The sequence below is a fragment of the Notolabrus celidotus genome, chromosome 23 (assembly GCF_009762535.1).
Source record: "Notolabrus celidotus isolate fNotCel1 chromosome 23, fNotCel1.pri, whole genome shotgun sequence".
Taxonomy (NCBI): Eukaryota; Metazoa; Chordata; class Actinopteri; order Labriformes; family Labridae; genus Notolabrus; species Notolabrus celidotus.
The window spans coordinates 9,168,174-9,188,251 of record NC_048294.1 but is presented as its reverse complement, the minus strand read 5'-3'; the positions used below and the strand labels follow the sequence as shown (position 1 = coordinate 9,188,251).

At 40.8% G+C, this 20,078-nt stretch overlaps 2 protein-coding genes across 2 annotated transcripts; one reads left to right on the top strand and one right to left on the bottom strand.

Moving 5' to 3' along the window:
* Positions 1-5,239: 5,239 nt before the first annotated feature.
* On the bottom strand, positions 5,240-10,613 carry smim20 (small integral membrane protein 20). Its single transcript, XM_034676678.1, has 3 exons — positions 10,410-10,613; positions 7,035-7,091; positions 5,240-5,461 (listed from the first exon to the last, which is right to left on the bottom strand). The coding sequence occupies exons 1-3, from the start codon at positions 10,516-10,518 to the stop codon at positions 5,418-5,420; spliced, it is 210 nt and encodes a 69-aa protein (XP_034532569.1). The 5' UTR covers positions 10,519-10,613; the 3' UTR covers positions 5,240-5,417.
* A 39-nt stretch (positions 10,614-10,652) lies between these two features.
* On the top strand, positions 10,653-19,640 carry man2b2 (mannosidase, alpha, class 2B, member 2). Its single transcript, XM_034676677.1, has 19 exons — positions 10,653-10,900; positions 11,050-11,196; positions 12,337-12,442; positions 12,546-12,718; positions 12,817-12,932; positions 13,080-13,257; positions 13,329-13,527; positions 13,621-13,811; positions 13,903-14,074; positions 14,481-14,617; positions 15,656-15,933; positions 16,017-16,208; positions 16,290-16,533; positions 16,617-16,727; positions 16,801-16,993; positions 18,362-18,508; positions 18,617-18,729; positions 18,844-18,961; positions 19,055-19,640. Exons 1-19 carry the CDS (start codon positions 10,775-10,777, stop codon positions 19,156-19,158), a joined length of 3,045 nt encoding a protein of 1,014 aa, XP_034532568.1. The 5' UTR covers positions 10,653-10,774; the 3' UTR covers positions 19,159-19,640.
* Positions 19,641-20,078: the final 438 nt, after the last annotated feature.

Sequence of the window (20,078 nt, the reverse complement as noted above, 5' to 3'; positions counted from 1 at the left end):
GGCAATCCATATTGTAGTTAAAGATATTTTAGTTTGGTCCAAAAGCATTAGCTCATTGTCCCACTGAGGGGCTAAAATTGCCATCCTTAGGGTGATGACTTGATGTGTTTTTAGCATAGCCAAAACATGCTAACATAAAACAGCAGTTTTTGCTTAGCAGCTTAAATCAAATAACAAAAACTGGGCTCACAAGCATTGTTAATATTGTGAAATGCAATTTTAAAAAACATTAATTACTACATCTATACTCAGAAGCTTATACTCAAACTGAATTTTATATTACTGGAACAGATACAATGTTTACAAGTGATTTGCTTTTTGGCTAAATAACTAAGCTGCTTTTTTAACAACTGAAAGTTCAAGTGAAAGTTCTCAATAATGACAGCCAACGAAAAAGGAAGAGTGCGTGTGCACGTGCAACATCATGACATCATCTACCGTAAAGCATCGGATCTCTATGCGTACACACACACACACACACACACACACACACACACACACACCAACTAAAAGCTGACACACCACAGTAATGAACTGCAATGCCTTCACGACTGGGCAGCAGAGATGCAGCCTAAAACAAACCATAATTATCTATTTGTGGTCCCGCTTCAGGCAAACATGAACATAATACAAAAGCACACACACGATGTTTGGAGTTCCAGTAAGTTCCACAACCACAGCTCAGGCTCCAGGGGATACTGAGTTCCTCTTTGATGAACTTCTTCGCTTGCTTTCCTGAATGACACACACAAACACAAATACACACACACACATGCACACATACTTTCGCTGCCTTTTTTTTCTCCCCCTGGACATTGCTTCAGCCTTATACTATCTGTTTCCACAGCCGTGCGCCTGCTGACCCAAGAATGTGGCCAGCACTCCGGTACATTGTTTTACAAGGCTAAGCAGTGTATTTGAGATGTGAAATGTAGACTTTTGCTTGTTTTGTGGGACAAAACCCAAGTGTGTGTGTATGTGTGTGTGTGTGTGTGTGTGTGTGTGTGTGTGTGTGTGTGTGTGTGTGTTTGCACTACTTGTGTGCTTGTGGGCTGAATTTGTTTTTAAGAGATGATCTGTGATATTCTTTGGGTTTTTTTTCACTTTTGGCTGCATCTTTGGTGAAGTGTAGTCATTGCTTTAGTGATCTGCACGCAAAGTACTGTCAATAAACTCCATCATCCAGACACAGATGCAGACACTGCTGTTTTAGATATTCTTTTGTATTTTAAATTAATCCAACCAAATTATACAAGTTAAGGGTATCTATTCAGATTCCCAAGTACTGTTTCCATCGAGGATTATTTAAAGTTCCTGGGAAGTAAGGAAAACACGCATACACAAACACATAGCTATTTAAGGCCTCAGAACCTGGTTCTGATTAACTGACTCGAGTGATGTCACTTGAGTCAGCATTGGGTTGGACTCATAGACTGTATAAATAAGTATCTGTGACGTCAACCATCTGTTCCTGAGAGCTGTTTTGAAGCCAATCGACGGAGGCAGCCATATTGGAAATGCGAAACTCTACCAGGCATAGTGTGAGGAAAAGAGGCGGAGTTTAAGACTCCTAGCCAACAGCTATGTGTTCCCGTCCAGGAGTCAAGTCAGTCATGTCCTTATTTGGGCAAAAACTAGTAATCTTAATATCTTCTGAACCGTCGTGTTAGAAAAAAATTCACCCCCCGTACAGTGTGTGCCGATAGAGAGATTAGCTACATAGAGCCAAGACGTTTTTTGAAACCAACTGTAAACATGTTTATTAATGCTGCAAAGATCGTCTTTTTTGAATTGGTGTGTATGTGGTTTCCGGTGTTTCTGCAGCCAGCCTCAAGTGGATTCTAAATGAATTGCAGTTTATAACACTTCTGCATGGGCTTTACAGTTTGAGACCAGAGGTTGCTGCTTGGTTGGACTTCAGAAACTAAAGGTTATCTGTCGCCATTGAAAGCCAGTTTACCTATTCATCATTTATTGCATGAAACACAGTTGAATCTCTTCAGTGAGGTGCATTGTGGGTAATATAGTTGTCCAATTCTCTTGCTCCGTGTTATTCGTCGTTATTTGAACCTTGTTGGTCATAAGCATAGGCTGTATATAAAAATGAACGTGAAGCCAAAAGATTTAGAGCTCCCCCTGCTGACTGGCTGCAGTATATTTCATAAACCCCGCCTCCTCCATTCTAACAGATGGAACATGGGTCAAACTGTAAAATCAAAATACACGTCAAATAAATGTATCTCAAACATTGTTTCTGTCGTTACAGTTAGTTCATATCACGCTGATTTATGCACAGGTGTTCATTTTTCTAAGAAGTTTGGTTTTAAATAGTTATAGGTTTTTAAGATGACTGATTGACAGCTCTGTTGACAAACGAGGCTCCTGAAGCATTGTGGAGTACTCCTCTCATAACTGTGAATGCTGTCACACATATTCACTTATGGTGAGTCAAGCTAGGCTACGATGTGTATGACCAAACTTACATGAAAGTGTGTACAGTGTGTACAAGCATTTAAAGTTACAGTACACAAATAGTCAGATGGGCTTGTTTGCGTTTGCGGCTCATGAAGAAGCAGCGGTAACAATTTCATTCTCTTTCGTGGCCAGCAAAAAACTACCCACTGGAGCTTTAACTGGTCTGTCTATAGTCTGTTATAAATGAATCTGCTGTAGATAAGTATCTATATATGGACACGTGACTGACAGATAGGTACATGACCAAAAGTCAGGTTGAGTCAACATTTCTAATATGGTGAGTTTCTTCATCTGGCATCATTATGCTTGCAGAAACCAGCAGGTGATGTCATTGAGACCACAACCATGTACAGTCCATGGTTGTGTCACATTAAATTCAATGGCAAACTAGTTTAACTAACTGTGAATTCAGAGTATTTTGTTTTTAAAGAGTAGACGAAGTCACCTGTTGGACGACCTCTGGTTTGTTTTCATGGTCAAACGGGAAAGTTGTCACTGTGGGAGGATGACGTCATCTCTGAGGAAGATCAGCAGCATGTTGATTGTGATACATGTTGCATTAAGAATTATCAAGAAGTAACATGAATCAGCTGTCAGCTAAATTGTTGTTTTAAACATCAGCATCAACCGTGATTGTTTCAAACGATGCATCTCTCTTTGAATGAACGGGAATGTAAATCAACAAAGATTGCCCGCTTTTATTTTGAAGAGGCTAATGTGGAACAAATTGCTCCATAAAAATACAAACATAAATCTGCTGCATGAGTTATTTTCTTTGGACATTTTTATTTATGTGAGCAGGCACCTCATTAATTAAGCGTGTAGTGGCATTAAATATAAAAAAGAGCAAGAATTCCCCTTCAGTGTCACACTTCTCGAAATAGAAATGAAGCCACAGTTCTGTCTTTAATTACGGCGTGTGTCATCAGAGGACTCTCATGAGCTCTCCATACTTCTTGTTTTTCTTTCACGTGTTATTTTGTTTACCATACTTGAAGCAGCGAGGGAGTCGTCATGCACTCTGCTAATCCCGCCTCAGCTTTGAATGCTCTTTGCTGATTCTTCAACCCTGTGACCTGTCCGTCAACCCTTGTTCCCATGGTAATGAGTCAGGAACCTTTGCCAATTATCTGCTTGCTCTTGAACACACGCCTGGATCAACGTTGTGCCACCACTCTTAGAATAAAAAAAAACCCAGCTCAATAGTTCGGGGAGATTTGTGTGATGGGTTAATGGTCGGATAGTAAAAGTGCTGCGGAGGCGACATTGTTGAGTTCATGTTGGTTTATAGAGCGCTGTGACCCTATTGAGGGTTTTATAGTGATGGGTGTCTATCTAGATTTTCAGCTGAATGGGAACTGGACAGCACTAAACAATGAAAGCTTCGGGAAAAGACAAACGTCTGGAGGAAGATTGTGTTTGAAATGAGATGTCACACTGATTCAAACACAGCCAGGCGAGCCTGAAAAGCTGAGGGCCATGCTGCACAACCTGTTCCATACTTTGCCAGGCGAGCTAACAGAGATTGAGTGTCTCTCTATTCTGTGTGTAGGTGACGCGTCCCCTCAAGAATGTGCTTCTCTTCCTCTCTCCGTTCGCTTCAATTTCCCCTCTGGTTTGCTTACTTCACTCACACTGCCGAGAAGCCGTCGCTTGAGGAATCTGGAAAACACCAGCGGGAATGAGAGGAATTTTCGCCTTTCCCCCCCCCTCTCCCCTCAACAACCACCACCCCCCCTCAACCCTTTTGCTCTCTTTACTTTGGATCTCTCCAGCACGGCTGGGCTCTTGAGTTTTCTCTTGTTTCTGAATGCGGCCCAACAATAACAACCTCTCATAAACAATGGGGCTTGTTGATTGGGGGGTTGAGAGGGAGAGTGGCCGTTGTTGGCCCGTGCAGTCGGGTTTTGTTGGCAGCGAGCCTCGCGAACGCTCCTAAAAGTCCGAAAGTAGAGGCTAGATCGGGGGCCGTGAAAGATTTAAGGGCAGCTTTAAGAAATGCACCATCTCTGAAGGACCATAAACACATGCTTTAGCTTTTTCTGAATCTATCTTTCTTCCAAACGGACTCTGACGGACTAAACTCTAGAGAGGGATGCTGGTCAATGTCAGGAAACCACAAAAGTACAGGGGAAAATTTGTACTTTTGGAATTCCCTGCTTTTACAGCACCCTGAAACTCATAAAAGGAGTCTGGATCCCATCGGGTAGATTTTTGAACAACCATGGAGCTCTGTCCCGTCCCATTCAGCCTATGGGCAAAACATAGCGAGAGTCACATGCCATTTAAAGAGCCGGGCAACAATTAAAGCCTGTGTCTGTGACAGGGAGATGATAATACAGAGTGATGTGTCCTGGAATAACTCCGTCTCCAGTGTTTCCATTTTGGAAGAGGATACCGCACATAACTGGACATTGTCCCTCATCTGTTGAACCGTTTTTTAAGACTCTCATACCAGTTAAATCAAAATAAAATGTCAAAACACATTCTTCTGAGTAGGATGGATAAACAAACCACTGTATTTTATTATAATTTCCCACAGGCTGCATACCAGAGCGAGGCTTTTGGAAATTCTTAACTTTTTCCAAAATATTGAAAATGCACAAACCAAACTCTCACAGTGAAAAGCCTCTGTACGGATAGGAAGGCATGGAGCTCCCCCTAGTGGACAAAAAAGAGAACTAGCAGCAGTCTGTGGTAGATAGTGCAACTTTTTTCTACAGATTTTTTGCCAGACTGTGAAAAGAAAGTCATTTAAAGAATCTTTTTTGAGTTATAAGAGCTTTTTACTTTATTTTGATGTCTTTTCAAAGGGTAATTTCACAAAAACAAAACACATTCAAGCATTCACTCACGCACACACCAAGCACTCATCAAAAGGTATTCTTGCTTCAGTGTCCCTCAGCAGCATCCCTCAGTAGATTTAGTGGATTCTCTGGTCGTCATTTCCCTGCAGGCTTGAACGGATCCGACCATATCTTCACACCTGTAGATATATATATCAAAAAAATAAACAAACACATATTGTCAACATGCATGTTACTGCGACTTTATATTGCTCTTAAGGTACTGGATTATTATACAGTAGGGTTGCAGCTAACAATTGTATTCATCATCCGCTAAAATGCCGGCTTTGTTCATGATTTATTGATAATCAATTGGAATGTAAATCTTCAAATGTATTTCAATTTGGAGGTGCTGCTGAGCGGGGATGAGGATCAGCACCTCCAAGTCTGAGGCCATGGATCTCAGTTGGAAAAGGATGGCTCGGAGTAGACAAGCGGAGGAGTTTAGGTATCTCGAGGTCTTGTTCACGAGTGAGGGGAAGAGGGAGTGAGTGATTGACAGGTCGGGACAGCGTCTGCAGTGATGCGGACGCTGTACCGGTCTGTTGTGGTGAAGAGAGAGCTGAGCCAGAAGGCAAAGCTCTCAATTTACCGGTCAATCTCTGTTCCAACCCTCACCTATGGTCATGAGCTGTGGGTAGTGACCGAAAGAACGAGATTGCGAATACAAGAAGCCGAAATGAGCTTTCTCTGCAGGATGTCTGGGCTCGGCCTTAGAGAGAGGGTACGGAGATCAAACATCTTGGAGAGGCTCAAAGTAGAGCCGCTGCTCCTCCGCATTGAGAGGAGCCAGATGAGGTGGTTCGGGCATCTGGTCAGGATGCCTTCCAACTGTCTCCTAGGGAGGTGTTTCGGACATGTCTGTCTGGGAGGAAACAACGGGAAGACCCAGGACACGCTGGCGAGATTATAATAATAATAATAATAATAATAATAATAATAATAATAATAATAATAATAATAATAATTCATAGGATTTATATAGCACTTTTCTTAATACTCAAAGTCGCTTTACGTAAAATAAAAGTAAAAACCAAACAGGTAATTCAAACAGAACAAGGACAGAGGTGGGGCGGGGGTAGAGGTCATGTGTTGTATGCTTTTTTAAACAGGTAGGTCTTGAAGTGGTTTTTGAATGATTGAAGAGAGTCAGAGTTGCGGATGTGGGGAGGGAGAGAGTTCCAGAGAGCCGGGGCAGTGATGGCAAAGGCTCTGTCCCCCAAGGTGTGGTGCTTGGACTTGGACAGGAGATTGGCATCTGAGGATCTGAGGCGGCGAGATGGGGAGTGACGTTTGAGGAGGTCGCTCAGGTATGAGGGGGTGAGGTTATTGAGGGCTTTGTAAGTGATGAGCAGGATCTTGAAGTAGATTCAGTGCTGTATGGGGAGCTAGTGGAGGTGCTGAAGTATGGGTGTGATGTAGGCTCTGGAGCGGGAGTAGGTGAGTAACTGGGGAGCTGAATTCTGGACATATTGGAGTTTTTATATCTCTCAGGTGGCCTGGGAATGCCTCGGTATCCTCCCAGAAGAGCTGGTGATAGTGGAGAGGATTGTCTAGGCTTCCCTGCTGAGACTACTGCCACCGCAACCCTGACCGGATAAGTGGAGGAAGATGGATGGATTGATGGATAACCGAATGAGCAGGAAGTGGATCTGTTTATGTCAACGATCAGTAGACTGAGATGTATATAATAAATCTGCTTTGTGCTCTTACCCACAGGTTGAATGTCTGCCTGGTTGACGTCTGACCGGTTCATCTTCTGGACTTGTCCTAACAAAAAAAAAAGAATCATTGAGTGAAATCAATTTCCATGATAAAATTGGATGTCATTGTTCTCCTTTCTCTGCACGGTAAGGACACTTGAAGTAAAGACATCCTGCCTATAGCTTTCCATCTATGCTAGCCAGAACTGGCTCGCAATAAAAGGACAGTACAATAAGTGGAGTGGCTGTATAATACATATAGTAAAACCACAGCCTTTATTTTAAACTACATGAATTTTCCTGGCATCACTCCTTTGTCTATGCTCATTTAACAACATGTTTGAGATATTGGAAAACTGAAGAAGGAGAACTGTGTCCAGGAGGAAAGTTATAATTCAGCTACATTTAGCCTTACCCTGAATTTAAACAGTCGCCACTTCATGAGGAGCTTTCATTACATAGACATAAAACTGTTTTCTTCTCTTAGATACATTTACGACAAAACAGAGAGAGAAGGTGGCTTAAATTGAGGAGGATAGGTAGCTGAAATGTACACTACTAAACGATGAGTTTAACATCCTTTTTCTAGGTGTTTCGGTTTAACGTGTTACCCTGTTAAGTGGCGACTTTAAGCCAAGCGCAATAGCGGTTGTTGTAATTCAAATGCGGTAACCTTACGCTCCTTGTAACTACAACAAAGAGCATAATAAGGTGCATTTCAACCAAGAGTTTCAAGGTCTTATTGCCCCCAGAACTACTTTCCCCGGAACTAAAAAAATATATATAAATAAAAGAATTATATTAAATAAAAATTTGAAATCTTAATAAATAACTGAACTAGTTTGCATTCTCAGGAACTCCCTCTGTGTTTCAACAACTGTGTAAACTCCACAAACACCGTTAAGGCGTTTTTCAACCGCAGGAACTTTACCCCTGAACTACGTGCGTTTCGACCGGAGGAACCAGGGTCTAAATTTAGTTCAGGGGTAGATAACCTCCCCCATGAAAAGCCCCTGCTTGGGGGGTAGCACTTTTCAAAGGTCCTGGGACTTTCGGTTGAACATAACGGTGTTTGTGGAGTTTACACAGTTGTTGAAACACAGAGGGAGTTCCTGGGAATGCATACTAGTTTAGTTTTTTATTAAGATTTCAAAACATTATTTAATAAATTATTTTTCTCCATACGTCACTGGCCTGATTTGCACAATCTACCCGGGACTTCAGCCCTTGGTCGAAACGCAGACAACAATGGGGGCACAGGAACCTTGTAGTTCAGGGTAAAGTAGTTCTGGGGGCTAAAAGACCCCGGAACTCTTGGTCGAAATGCACCTAAACTGGAACTTCCTCACAGGAGCTTTAAAATAGTCTGTGTGTCAGTTTGAAAAGGATACAAGGCAATGGGTCCACATTTTCATACATCTTCTGTAATTGCTTCTTTTTTTGTTTGTTTCTGACTCTAAAATGTTCTATGTTCCCATCAGTGCTTACAAATCTATTTTGTAGCCTTAAAAATGTGTTTGGGATTATCTGTTATTCTGCTGTTTCTTGTGGTTGACTTTATACTTTCATATTTTGTAGGTGCTCCACTCGGTGGTATCGGAGGAGGAACTATAACCAGGGGCTGGAGGGGGGAGTTCTGCAGGATGCACCTATAGCAAGGGGCTTTTCAGGGGGAGTTTTTAACTCCATACACATAGTCAAAAGTTTGGAAACACTTTCTCATTCAAGGGTTTGTATTTATTTAATTATTTGAAACACTGAAGATTAATACTGAAGACATCAAAACTATGAAAGAACATATATGGAATTATTTAATGAACAAAAAAGTGTTAAACAAACCAGAATATGTTTTATATTTTAGATTCTGTAAAGTAGCCCCCCTTTTTCCTTCATGACAGCTTTGCACACTCTTGGTATTCTGTCAGTCTGCTTCATGAAGTGGTCTCCTGGAATGGTTTCTGATTAACATGAGCCAAAGAACACAATACACAAACTGCAGTTAATACAAAATGCAGAAGCTAGAGTTTTAACGAGGACCAGAAAGAGAGCACACATTACGCCTATTTTAAAATCTTTACATTGGCTGCCTGTTGCTTTTCGTATTGATTTTAGAATTATTTTACTAGTTTATAAGGCACTGCATGGCCTTGTACCAGACTACATCTCAGAGATGCTTTTAGTGTATAAACCAGGTAGGCCTCTCAGATCCTCCGGCTCCTATCTTTTAGCTGTTCCTAAGAGTAGAACAAAACCATTTGGTGACGCTGCTTTCAGCCACTACGCTCCCAAACTGTGGAACAGCCTGCCAGAGGATCTGAGAGGCGCTGACAGAGATATTGAGACTTTTAAACGTAAACTAAAAACGTAATTATTCAGTCTGGCTTTTATGTAGGGTTTAACAATTTTATTACTTACCTTTTACTGTTATATTGATTTAAATGTTGCTTTATTATTTTAGTAATTTTAACTGTTATCTTATTCTATTTTATGTATTTATTCATTCATTTATTTAATTTTTATTTATCTACTCAGTTTTATTGATATTTTTAGCCTTAGTTTTATTTTTCAACTCTTATCCTTACCATTTTTAAATCTTTTTATTTTGACTATTTTTTTATTCTTAATTTTAATGCTTTAACTTATTTTAATTACACATATTTTATTTTGGTGTGCATTGGTCTCTATTTTTATTTTATTTTATTTTATGCTGTTCCTATTTTTAATTTGTATTATTACTATTTTTCTTGTTATTATTATTGTCCCCTAATATGTCTTGCCATTGTTTCATTTCTGCTTCTTTCTTGTTTTTCAATCTCTGTACAGCACTTTGGGTTGCATTTGATTTGTATGAAAGGTGCTATATAAATAAAGCTTGATTGATTGATTGATTGATTGATTGATTGATTGATTGATTGTCAAGAGTTCATTTGTAGAATGATTTGCCTTCTTAATGTGTTTGAGACCATCAGTTGTGTTGTTCAGAGGTAGGGTTAGTACACAATGGATAGCCCTATTTGACTACTGTTGTAATCCATATTATGGCAAAACCAGATTATTTCATAGTTTTGATGTCTTCAGTATTAATCTACAATGTTGAAAATAATTAAAATAAATAAAAAACATTGAATGAGAAGGTGTGTCCAAGACTTAGACTGGAAGTTGCAAGTTCCTGGGTCACTCATTTAATCGAAACACCAGCTAGCTACTGTAGCTCACACTATTAAGTTGCTTCACACGTGAAGTAGAGATTACTTGAATTTACTTCATTCAATAAAGAATCATCACAGCACTAATGTCTTTGTTAAAGACTACATGACACTGAAGTAGTCGTTTGAAGTGTCACATTATGAAACAGACACATTAAGAAAGCTTGTTAGCCACTTACTGTATTGATCTCTGTGCGCCAGAGGGTGGAAAAATATGGGGTAAAACGCAGCAGCAACAGCCGTGACAAAACCTCCAAATACTAAAGCTATTCTCTTATTTTTAGACATTTTTATGTCACATCGGCTGGGACACTCTCACCTCCAAGTGCACACAGTGTTTACATAAATCATTTCCGGGTTACAGGTCGGCTAAAAACCTCCCAGTTCTCAAAAGCGGCGCATGGCTATTTTGGTGTTTCTCGGCTTCCGTAGTCAATAAATGTGGAGCCGTCAGAGTCACATGCTGCAGCACAACAATAATAAGGAAGTACAGGAGATGATTTGAGAGGTTTTTCAACGATTCTCGCCTCAACTAGGTGTGAAGATGAGGTTTTTCTATGGGTTTGTGGCTTTTCTTTGCTGCTTTCACTCGTATGGAGGGAGCGAGCCAATTAAAACATTTGTTATTCCTCATAGTCACATGGATGTTGGATGGGTGTACACTATTCAGGTGAGTTTCTGATACTGTAATTAAATATAGGTGTGAAATTAAAAAGGATATAGAATGCCTTTTAGCATTTTTTTCAAGAAACCCCTTAGTTTGTGTATGAATCAAGTTTGTAATCTTCATTTTAAAGCATTTATTTATATTTTCCACAGGAGAGTATGCATGCTTATGCAGCCAATGTTTACACCACTGTGACTGAAGAGCTGTCAAAGGCCCCAGACCGCAGGTTTATTGCTGTGGAGCAAGAATTTTTCCGATTGTGGTGGGACACTGTGGCTACAAACTCCCATAAGAAACAGGTAAGGGTCACGTGATGGGACAAAAAGCTGAACTAGCAAAAAAAAATAAAAAATGTAGGTTTAAAACAATTTCCACTGTTACGCTGACGATTCTCAGCTCTATCTCAGCACCTCAACATCCACCCAGCTTCCCCCTCAGTCTCTGGTCAATGACATAAAAACCTGGATGGCAACTAAACTCCTCAAACTCAACAGTAAAAAAACGGAGCTCATGGTTGTGGCCCCCATCCACTGCTCAGGAAGGTTGGATATCATCTCCTCCATGTGGATGGCTGTTCCATCTCCCCACCTCCTGAAGTCCGCAACCTGGGTGTCATTCTTGACTCCACCCTCTCCTTCCGGTCACACATCAAATCAGTCACCAAGTCTGCTTTCTACCACCTAAAGAACATCTCCCGGCTGCGTCCATCTCTTTCAGATTCAGTTGCAGAGACCCTCATCCATGCTTTCATTACCTCCTGGCTGGATTACTGCAATGGAGTCCTGTTCGGGGTACCCAGCAATGCCCTGGACAGGCTCCAATACGTGCAGAACTCAGCTGCCAGGGTTCTCACGCACACCAAGCCCTGGCAGCACATCACCCCCACTCTCATTCACCTCCACTGGCTCCCTGTAAAGTACTGCATCACCTATAAACTCCTCCTCACCTACAAATCCCTGCATGCCCTCGCCCCCCAATACCTGGCTGACCTCCTCCACCAACACACTCCATCCTGGAACCTACGTTTCTTCGGACCTGGGTCTCCTCTCCATCCCCCGGACTAAGCTGCGGACTCTTGGAGACAGAGCCTTCAGTGTGGCAGCCCCTACTCTGTGGAACTCTCTCCCTCCCGACATCCGCAGCGCCCCAACCCTGGACAGTTTTAAGAAAGCAGTGAAAACGCACCTTTTCCTCAAGGCCTTTCCCCGTTAGATAATGTTGTCCCCACCTACCCCCCCAGACCCCCTACCTGACCCTGTGAAGCGACCTTGGGTTTCGTGAAAGGCGGTATATGAGTACCAGTTATTATTATCACTATTAATGCGATGCAATCCAGGACATCATCATTTTAGATGTTCTTTCCATGAAAAGTTAGATAATCAACATGTCTCCTAAAGTTTGGCCATAATTAATATATCATGGCTGTGCTGTCTTTCCAGGTGCGACAGCTAGTAAAAGAGGGTCGACTTGAGTTCATCATCGGGGGCCAGGTGATGCACGACGAGGCTGTAACTGATCTAGATGATGAGATATTGCAGATGACAGGTAGTGGAGCACACTTCCTGCCCTTGTAAATGTCACTTTTTAGAACAGAGTTATATAGTAGTGCTTTCATTTTCCTGTTTTATGTGTCTCTGTGCCGTTTCAGAGGGACACGGTTTCCTCTATGAAACATTCGGGGTACGACCTCAGTTTTCCTGGCATGTGGATCCTTTTGGAGCGTCATCCACCACGCCGGTTCTGTTTGCCCTGGCTGGGTTCAACGCCCACCTCATCTCCCGCATTGACTATGACCTCAAAGACAGCATGCAGAAAAACAAGGTTTGAGATGACAACTCAAAAGAGATTCTAAAAAAATATTATATTATCTTTAAAACAGCACCAGATAGCTAAGTTGTTGATCTCTTTCTTTGATGTAGAAGCTACAGTTTGTTTGGAGAGGCTCCCCCTCTTTAAAGGAGAAGCAGCAGATCTTCACTCACACTATGGACCAGTTCAGCTACTGCACACCATCATACCTGCCATTCTCTAACGGGTACACCATATTGTTAGTGATGTGTGTGCTATAATAAATAAGCTATCTGTTTTTGTTCAGGGTGTTCTTCTGCCAAAAATTGGTTTAAAGTTGTGCCTTGGACAAGCTGCAGATCTTCATTTAAAGAACTTTTTTTTTTTGTTTCAGCTCTGGATTCTACTGGAACGGTGTTGCGTTGTTTCCTGATCCCCCTAAAAATGGAATTTACCCCAACATGAGCCTGCCTGTGACCAAGAAGTCCGTGCATGCCTACGCCAAGACTATGGTGGAGAACATCAAGCAGAGGGCGGCGTGGTTTAGGACCAACAATGTTCTCTGGCCCTGGGTGAGGAAAGAGAAACTTGTGATGCTTTAATTCAATGTGAATGTGAAATTTAAACCCGTCATGTTTCTCAGGGCTGCGACAAACAGTTCTACAACTCATCGGTCCAGTTCAACAACATGGATCCTCTAATGAAATACATCAACCAGAACAGTAAAGAGTTTGGGGTGACAGTGCAGTATGCCACTGTGGGTGAATACTTCAAAGCTATCTACCAATCAAATCTAACCTGGGAGGTACGTGGGAGTGAGGATTTTCTGCCTTATTCTACAGGTGAGAATCCTAAGACAAACACAAAACTTCAATAAAAGTTGAGTAAATGAGTTTCCTTGTGATTCTAATGATCATAGCGGTTTCATTTCATAGAACCACACCAGGCATGGACAGGGTTTTACGCTTCTAGAAACGTCCTGAAAGGAGTGGCACGACAAGCCAGCTCCCAGCTCCACGCAGCAGAGACTCTTTTTACCCGATACAGAATCAGCTTCCCTGACGGACCCGTGGCTAAAGACTGGGCCCTGGATAAACTGAGGGCGCTTCGCTGGGCTGTCTCAGAGGTAAACCATTACAATGTTTAACTCTTGTGACAGACAACACATCAGGAAGTTAACTTCAAACATGATGTGAGTCATGGCTGTGTGTTTTAAGGTCCAGCACCATGACGGCATCACCGGCACAGAGTCTCCCAAAGTAGCCGACATGTACCTGCAGCATCTCACGCAGGCCATGATGGGTGTCGAGGAACTTCTGGCTGCACTCTTCCTGCTGCCCCACAATCTTGGAATACCCAGCATCCTCGGGAACCGCTACCACAAAAAAGGTGAGAAAGTTTAAGCAAGAGGATTGCAGCTCCTACGTTTAAGCAACTGGGACTTAAAGGTTTATTTTATATGCTTGAATTAAACAAAAAACACTACACACTTTATATTATATCTACTTGCAGAAAAAAATAGAACTTTCCTGAGCTCCAAGTTATCTAGCTAGCTAGATTCCAGGTTTTTTCCAGAGCTAGGCTAATTTCCTTTTGACTGTTTGCCCAAATGTCTCTCTTATAGCTTTCAACAAGATTAGCTAACACAAAATTTCTCCATCTATATGCTTAAGAGCAAGAAATTAGCTTCCAAAAAAGACCTGGGAATTGAGCTAAATGCTAGTACTTATGTGAAGATTGGTCAACAGAGTTTTTTTTTTGACACTTCTTGGTATTAAAAACATGTCCCTGACAGGTGTTCATCGGGCTTTGGAGCAACATGTCATTGTTTACAACCCGTTGGCATGGAACGTCACTACTATCATCAACATCAATGCAACTTTCCCCTCTGCAACTGTCTTTGATGATGAAGGACACCCTGTGCCGTCCCAGGTAGAACACATTTGTTACCTTTTTTTTTATCAACACAAAGAATCCCAGCTTTTATCTTAGCTAAGTAACCTATGCTAATCTGTTCTTGACATGTTACAGGGTTCTAATCATGATTATAATAACATTATTTATATAGCACCTTCAAAAACAAATGTTTACAAAGTGCTTTGACAAACAAAACATGGCTCAAATAACAAAGTAAACATTTCGAACAACAGAGAGAAGGAACTTTAACAATGCAAAACAAAATGCAATGCAAGAGGTTAAAAGGAATACACGTCAATTAAACAGAAGGAAGTGGTGAGACAATAGAGCAGTAAATCGTTGTTGAGAGGTTTTTCAAGGATAAATAAATTAAATAAATAAATAAAAATGGATAAGTAAATAAAAGCATTAAAAGAGGTTTTTAGAATAAGAGGACGACATCACATCGGGAGAATTAGGAAAAGTATCCAGGATGAATTAGGAACATTAGAATAATAAATTAAAAAAGTTAAATAAATTAAAACAACAAATAATCAAATACAATTTAAAACAATTAATTAGTTTGATAAAAAATTGAAATGAATAATAAAATAGAAGTAAGTCACCTAAAAGCAAGTCTGTAAAATGGATTTTAAGAAGAGATTTAAAAGATAAGTAGATAAACTGTTTAAGTTACGCAGCAGTGTCTCTAGTTAACTGATGTTAACTAATTATAGCAACAATAAGCTAGCTATGGTAATGCAAGACAAGACTGTAGCTACAAAATTCTTGTGTATGTTGAAATAATAATGGTGTTCTTGGCTCATCAGTTTAACATAATAAAGGGTTATAATTCAAAAGTTTAATAATTTATGTCTAAATGTATTAGGCTAATATTCATATGAGCTTGCAGTGAAACAGCAGTTTTTTAAAGTCAACAAACAAAAAAATTATGCACTTAAAATTTTTGTTTTTGAGTTTTTTTGTAAATTATTAATTTTTTAGTAATGCCTTTTAAAATAAATCTCTACAAGCCCTACATCTTACAACATCATCTCCCCCTGTCCGTTACAGATTCAGAGGTCAGCAGACTCCAATGTGACCTACGACCTTTTCATCATGGTTGAACTCGGAGGCCTTCAGCACAGAAGATACCTGATAAAGTTCTCGGAGAAGAAATGCTCTGGGTGGTCCAAGTGCAACTGGACGTACGAAGCTAAAGCAGTTCAGTTTGAGAGACGTGACATCGGGGAGTCATTGAAAACAGGGAGGAGACTCCTGCCTGTTCTGAATGAGTGTTACAAACTCATGTTCGACCAGGATACCAATCTACTGCACAGCATCACTCATCTGTGAGTTCACAGGGTGAAATCAAAGTGTTGGTCATATATGCTAATTTACCTCTCTTAACCTTTATAATTTTGTTGTTTTTAAGTCAAGATAAAAGAAGAGTAATGATGACCCAGGATTTCTGGGAGTACCACGCTAACGGGGATGTAAAAGCAGGACCCATCTCTGATAACTACATCTTCAGCGCCAACGGTTCAGCTGTGCGGGCGTACAAGGCTGTAGAAATGGAGATCATCCCTGGGAAGCTTGTGACTGAGATCAGACAGTTCTTCTTCAGGTTGGTAACCTTGACTTTGCTTCTTTTATGGTTCATTCTTTGATATATTTCGACATAAAAACTCACTGTTGTATCCTCCAGGGAGAAAAGTGACAAAGACTATGCCTACTCCATCACTACCCGTGTTCCTGAATGCTTTGGGACTGGGCCTCGGTGTCACAGGCTGGAGCAGATGTACTCACTGGGACCCCTCAGTCTCAACACAGAGGTCGTGCTAAGAACCAGCTCCTCTTTGCAGAACAACAGGACCCTGTATACGGATGATAACGGCTATCAGATGATGAAGAGGATGTACAGGACGTTCATTAATAACACATTAGCAAGAGTAAGACCTTGAATACTCAAAAACGGAAATTCCTACAATGAACTGCTATGATTTAAACTCGGTTTTATGATGTGCTTTTTTAGAACTACTTCCCCATGGTCCGGACAGCTTACATAGAGGATGACCTCAGCAGGCTGGTTCTGGTGAGCGACAGAGCTCATGGCGTGTCTAGCCAAGCAAACGGGCAGCTAGAGGTAAAAAAAACAACCATAAAAAACCTTCAAAATCAAAACAAAAGCGTGTTAACACGGTGTGTTTTCCACCCAGGTTATGCTCCATCGCCGACTCTGGAACAACTTAGCCTGGAACCTCGGCTACAACCTCACCCTTAACGACAGCTCGGTAGTAAAGCCCACTCTGTGGATGGCGCTGGGCTCCATTAGTGCTACATCCAAGTTCTACCAAAGGGAGGCGATAGAGTTGCAGCACAGACCTGTTATAATGCCCATAGACCAGCCACGTAAGTGAATGAGAGAAAAGTACATTTTTAGAGGATGTTTTCTAAAGTCACAATGAGAGTGAGGCGGATATAGTGTTTTGGAAACCTGTCCCGTACATAGATATCATTATCAGGAAAAATGTACCTATTACCGATAGAGCTGCCAGTATCTTAAATTTGCATTATTTTTTGCCATAGTGTTTTTATTGAAGTTTATAACCACAAAAATACAGCTTTATCATTAATCTTTTTCCACTTTCACAGCTGTATGGCTGTATCTCATGGTTTAACAAACAGACAAACAAGACAATAACTACTCGGGGCACTGGTGGCCTAGCGGTCTAATACCCCACGTCGAGGATACAGTCCTCGTCGCAGGGGTCGCCGGTTTGATTCCCGGGCGGTCAACCATCTCCTGCATGTCCTCCCCCACTCTCTACTCCCCACATTTCCTGTCTCTCTTCAGCTGTCATATCAAATAAAGGCAAAAAGGCCAAAAATATAACTTAAAAAAATAAGACAATAACATCTAAACAAAAATGAAAGAAAAAGTATAATGAAAAAAAAATAGAATGAACAAAGCTTCTCTAAATCAAACAAGGATATTCCATTTGAAAGAAATAAAATCAAGGTCAGTTGGCATATATTAAGACAAAATGAAAGAATCTGCATTTCTACATGGATTTTGGGACAGCAGTGTTGGATTGTTTTTTTAACATAATCAATGAAGGGTTTCCACATTTTTTCAAAAACATGTTCTTTGGCTGTCTGGATGTATGTTATTTTTTCTAATGGGAGGGGTTGACAACCTCTGATTTAACCAATGGGTGGTACTGGGTCTGTTGGTGTCTTTCCAGTTTTGTGCAATACACTTCTTTGCAGACAGCAGACTGTGCTCAATAAATTTGCTTACATTTTTAGTGTAACAATGTTTTTCTGGATCTATTGCTAACAGAAAGAATTTGGGGTCTAGTATGATCGGTTTGGAAATTATCTTCTCAATGATTTTTTAACCTCTTCCCAAAATATTTTTATTTTCCTGCATTCCCACATACAGTGTACTAATGATATCTTCAATTCTTTGTTTGTATTTTTGGCCTTTGACTTTTCAGATTGTACAGTGGACAGAGTTAAAACTCATGAAATAAAGAGTCAGACAGACATGCAGGGAAGGGGGCAAGGTCATTCTGTGGTCACTGCATGAAGCACTGAGCCTTACATGGGGCGCATGCTTTAACCTCCAAATCTAACCAGCTTTCCTGTTCTGTAAAAACAATCATTTGTCGGCACATATCAGAAAAAAAATATCCCCAGACAGATAAATCCGGCATAGACCAGTGTTGGCATTTTATATTGGTCAAGCTCTAAGACTTTCTCTTATACCTTCAGAGAAGCCCTGGCAGGAGAAGGAATCAAAAGAGGGTCCTCCTGTGCGCTCGGTGGTCTTGCCGCCCAACCTCCACCTGCTCAGTTTCAGCATCCCAGGATGGAACTACAGCTCTAACCACAATGTTCACCTCAGCCGTGTTCACTCAGGTCAGCCCTGTCTTATCAGTTTCAGTTGATTGCTTCTGATTTGACAATTGATGGAGGATTTAAAAAAACAGAAAAAAAGTGTAAGCTTTTTGCATGATATACATTTAGGTCAAGATCTGCCCTCTAAGCCAGACTACGATCGGGTCCTGATGAGAATCATGCATCTCTTTGAGGAGGGAGAAGACCCAGAGCTCTCGAAGCCAGTTACAATAAACCTGAAGGTGGTTTTGGAAATATACAACTCTACTTCAAAGTACATTATTTTCATCATTTGTCAATGTAAATGACATAATTCCCTTTTTTCTTTCTTTCATTTGTCATTTATGTGTTAACAGGAAGTTCTACAGAACATAGGGGAAGTAAAAGTGCTGGAGGAGCGTTCTCTGACAGGAACCTGGGACATCAACAGTCTGCAGAGGTGGAAGTGGAACACTACAGATAACTTTGACACAAGTGAGGATGACTTGCATGCATTAAAAAAAAAAAAAAAAGTGTTTTTGTGTTACTTTTTATCAAGTGACTTTTTCTTTGCTTCCTTTATCTCAGACAACAGAGGGTGTTGGAGTTGTGGAGATGCAGCTTTCACTGTCACCATCTCACCCAAAGAGATCAGGACCTTTTTTGTTCACTTTGCTACCAGGAACTTTTAGGCTGAACTGTTTGTTTGTCTTCTGTGAAGATAGCCAATCATTAAAACGCTGTGACAATTATTTTAAAGTTTTCAGCTTTTGCTACTCTGTCGATGCTATTTTTCGCACATTTTTGCCATTTTTAAAAAGAAGCACTGATGTGCTGAAAAAGTGAGAATCAATGAGTCCCTGTTAACTCAATCATGATGATTTCTGTCAAATTATTTTAAATGTGCAATTTCACTAACACGGGTAAATCAACAGCCTGGTTGAGTTTGTCTGATGCTGGGGACTTGTATATAATTCAGACAGTTTAAAGCTGCTTTAAAGTTTAAAACTACCAATGATGCCTTGAACACATTTGCTTCAATGTTAATTGTAGCAAGAGAAGGTGGGTTGAACTCAAGGTAAATTTAGCTTAGCTGAATGCAAGCTAACCTTTGCTGACTGAAACCCACAAAGTCACAGTTGGAAGAAACTAAATAAAAGCATTTACAAAAGTCTTCAAATCCCCATGAGAATGATTTCTTGTGTAGACAAGGGGGGGACACAAGGATGCGAGCAACTGGGCAAACTCGTGAAAAGAGCTGGCACTGTGATTGGAACATGGTTGGACTCACTGGGGGCTGTGGTGGAGAGATGCACACAGAAGAAGCTAGAGGCCGTTCTTAATTATTAGGGTTGCAAAATTCCGGGAATTTTCAAAGTTAGAAACTTTCCATGGGAATTAACGGGAATAAACCAGGAATTTACTAAATTGAAGGTTGGCTCTTCATAGGGAACTGAAATATAGTTGGGGGAAATATATTTTAGCATAATCCTGACAAAAAAAACCAACCAGATATTGTGCAAGTACAGTTGAATATCTCTGCTATTCCTCAATCAGATGCACATAGCACACTGCTTAATGCAGGGCTATTGAGACCACGCCCCCTATATGC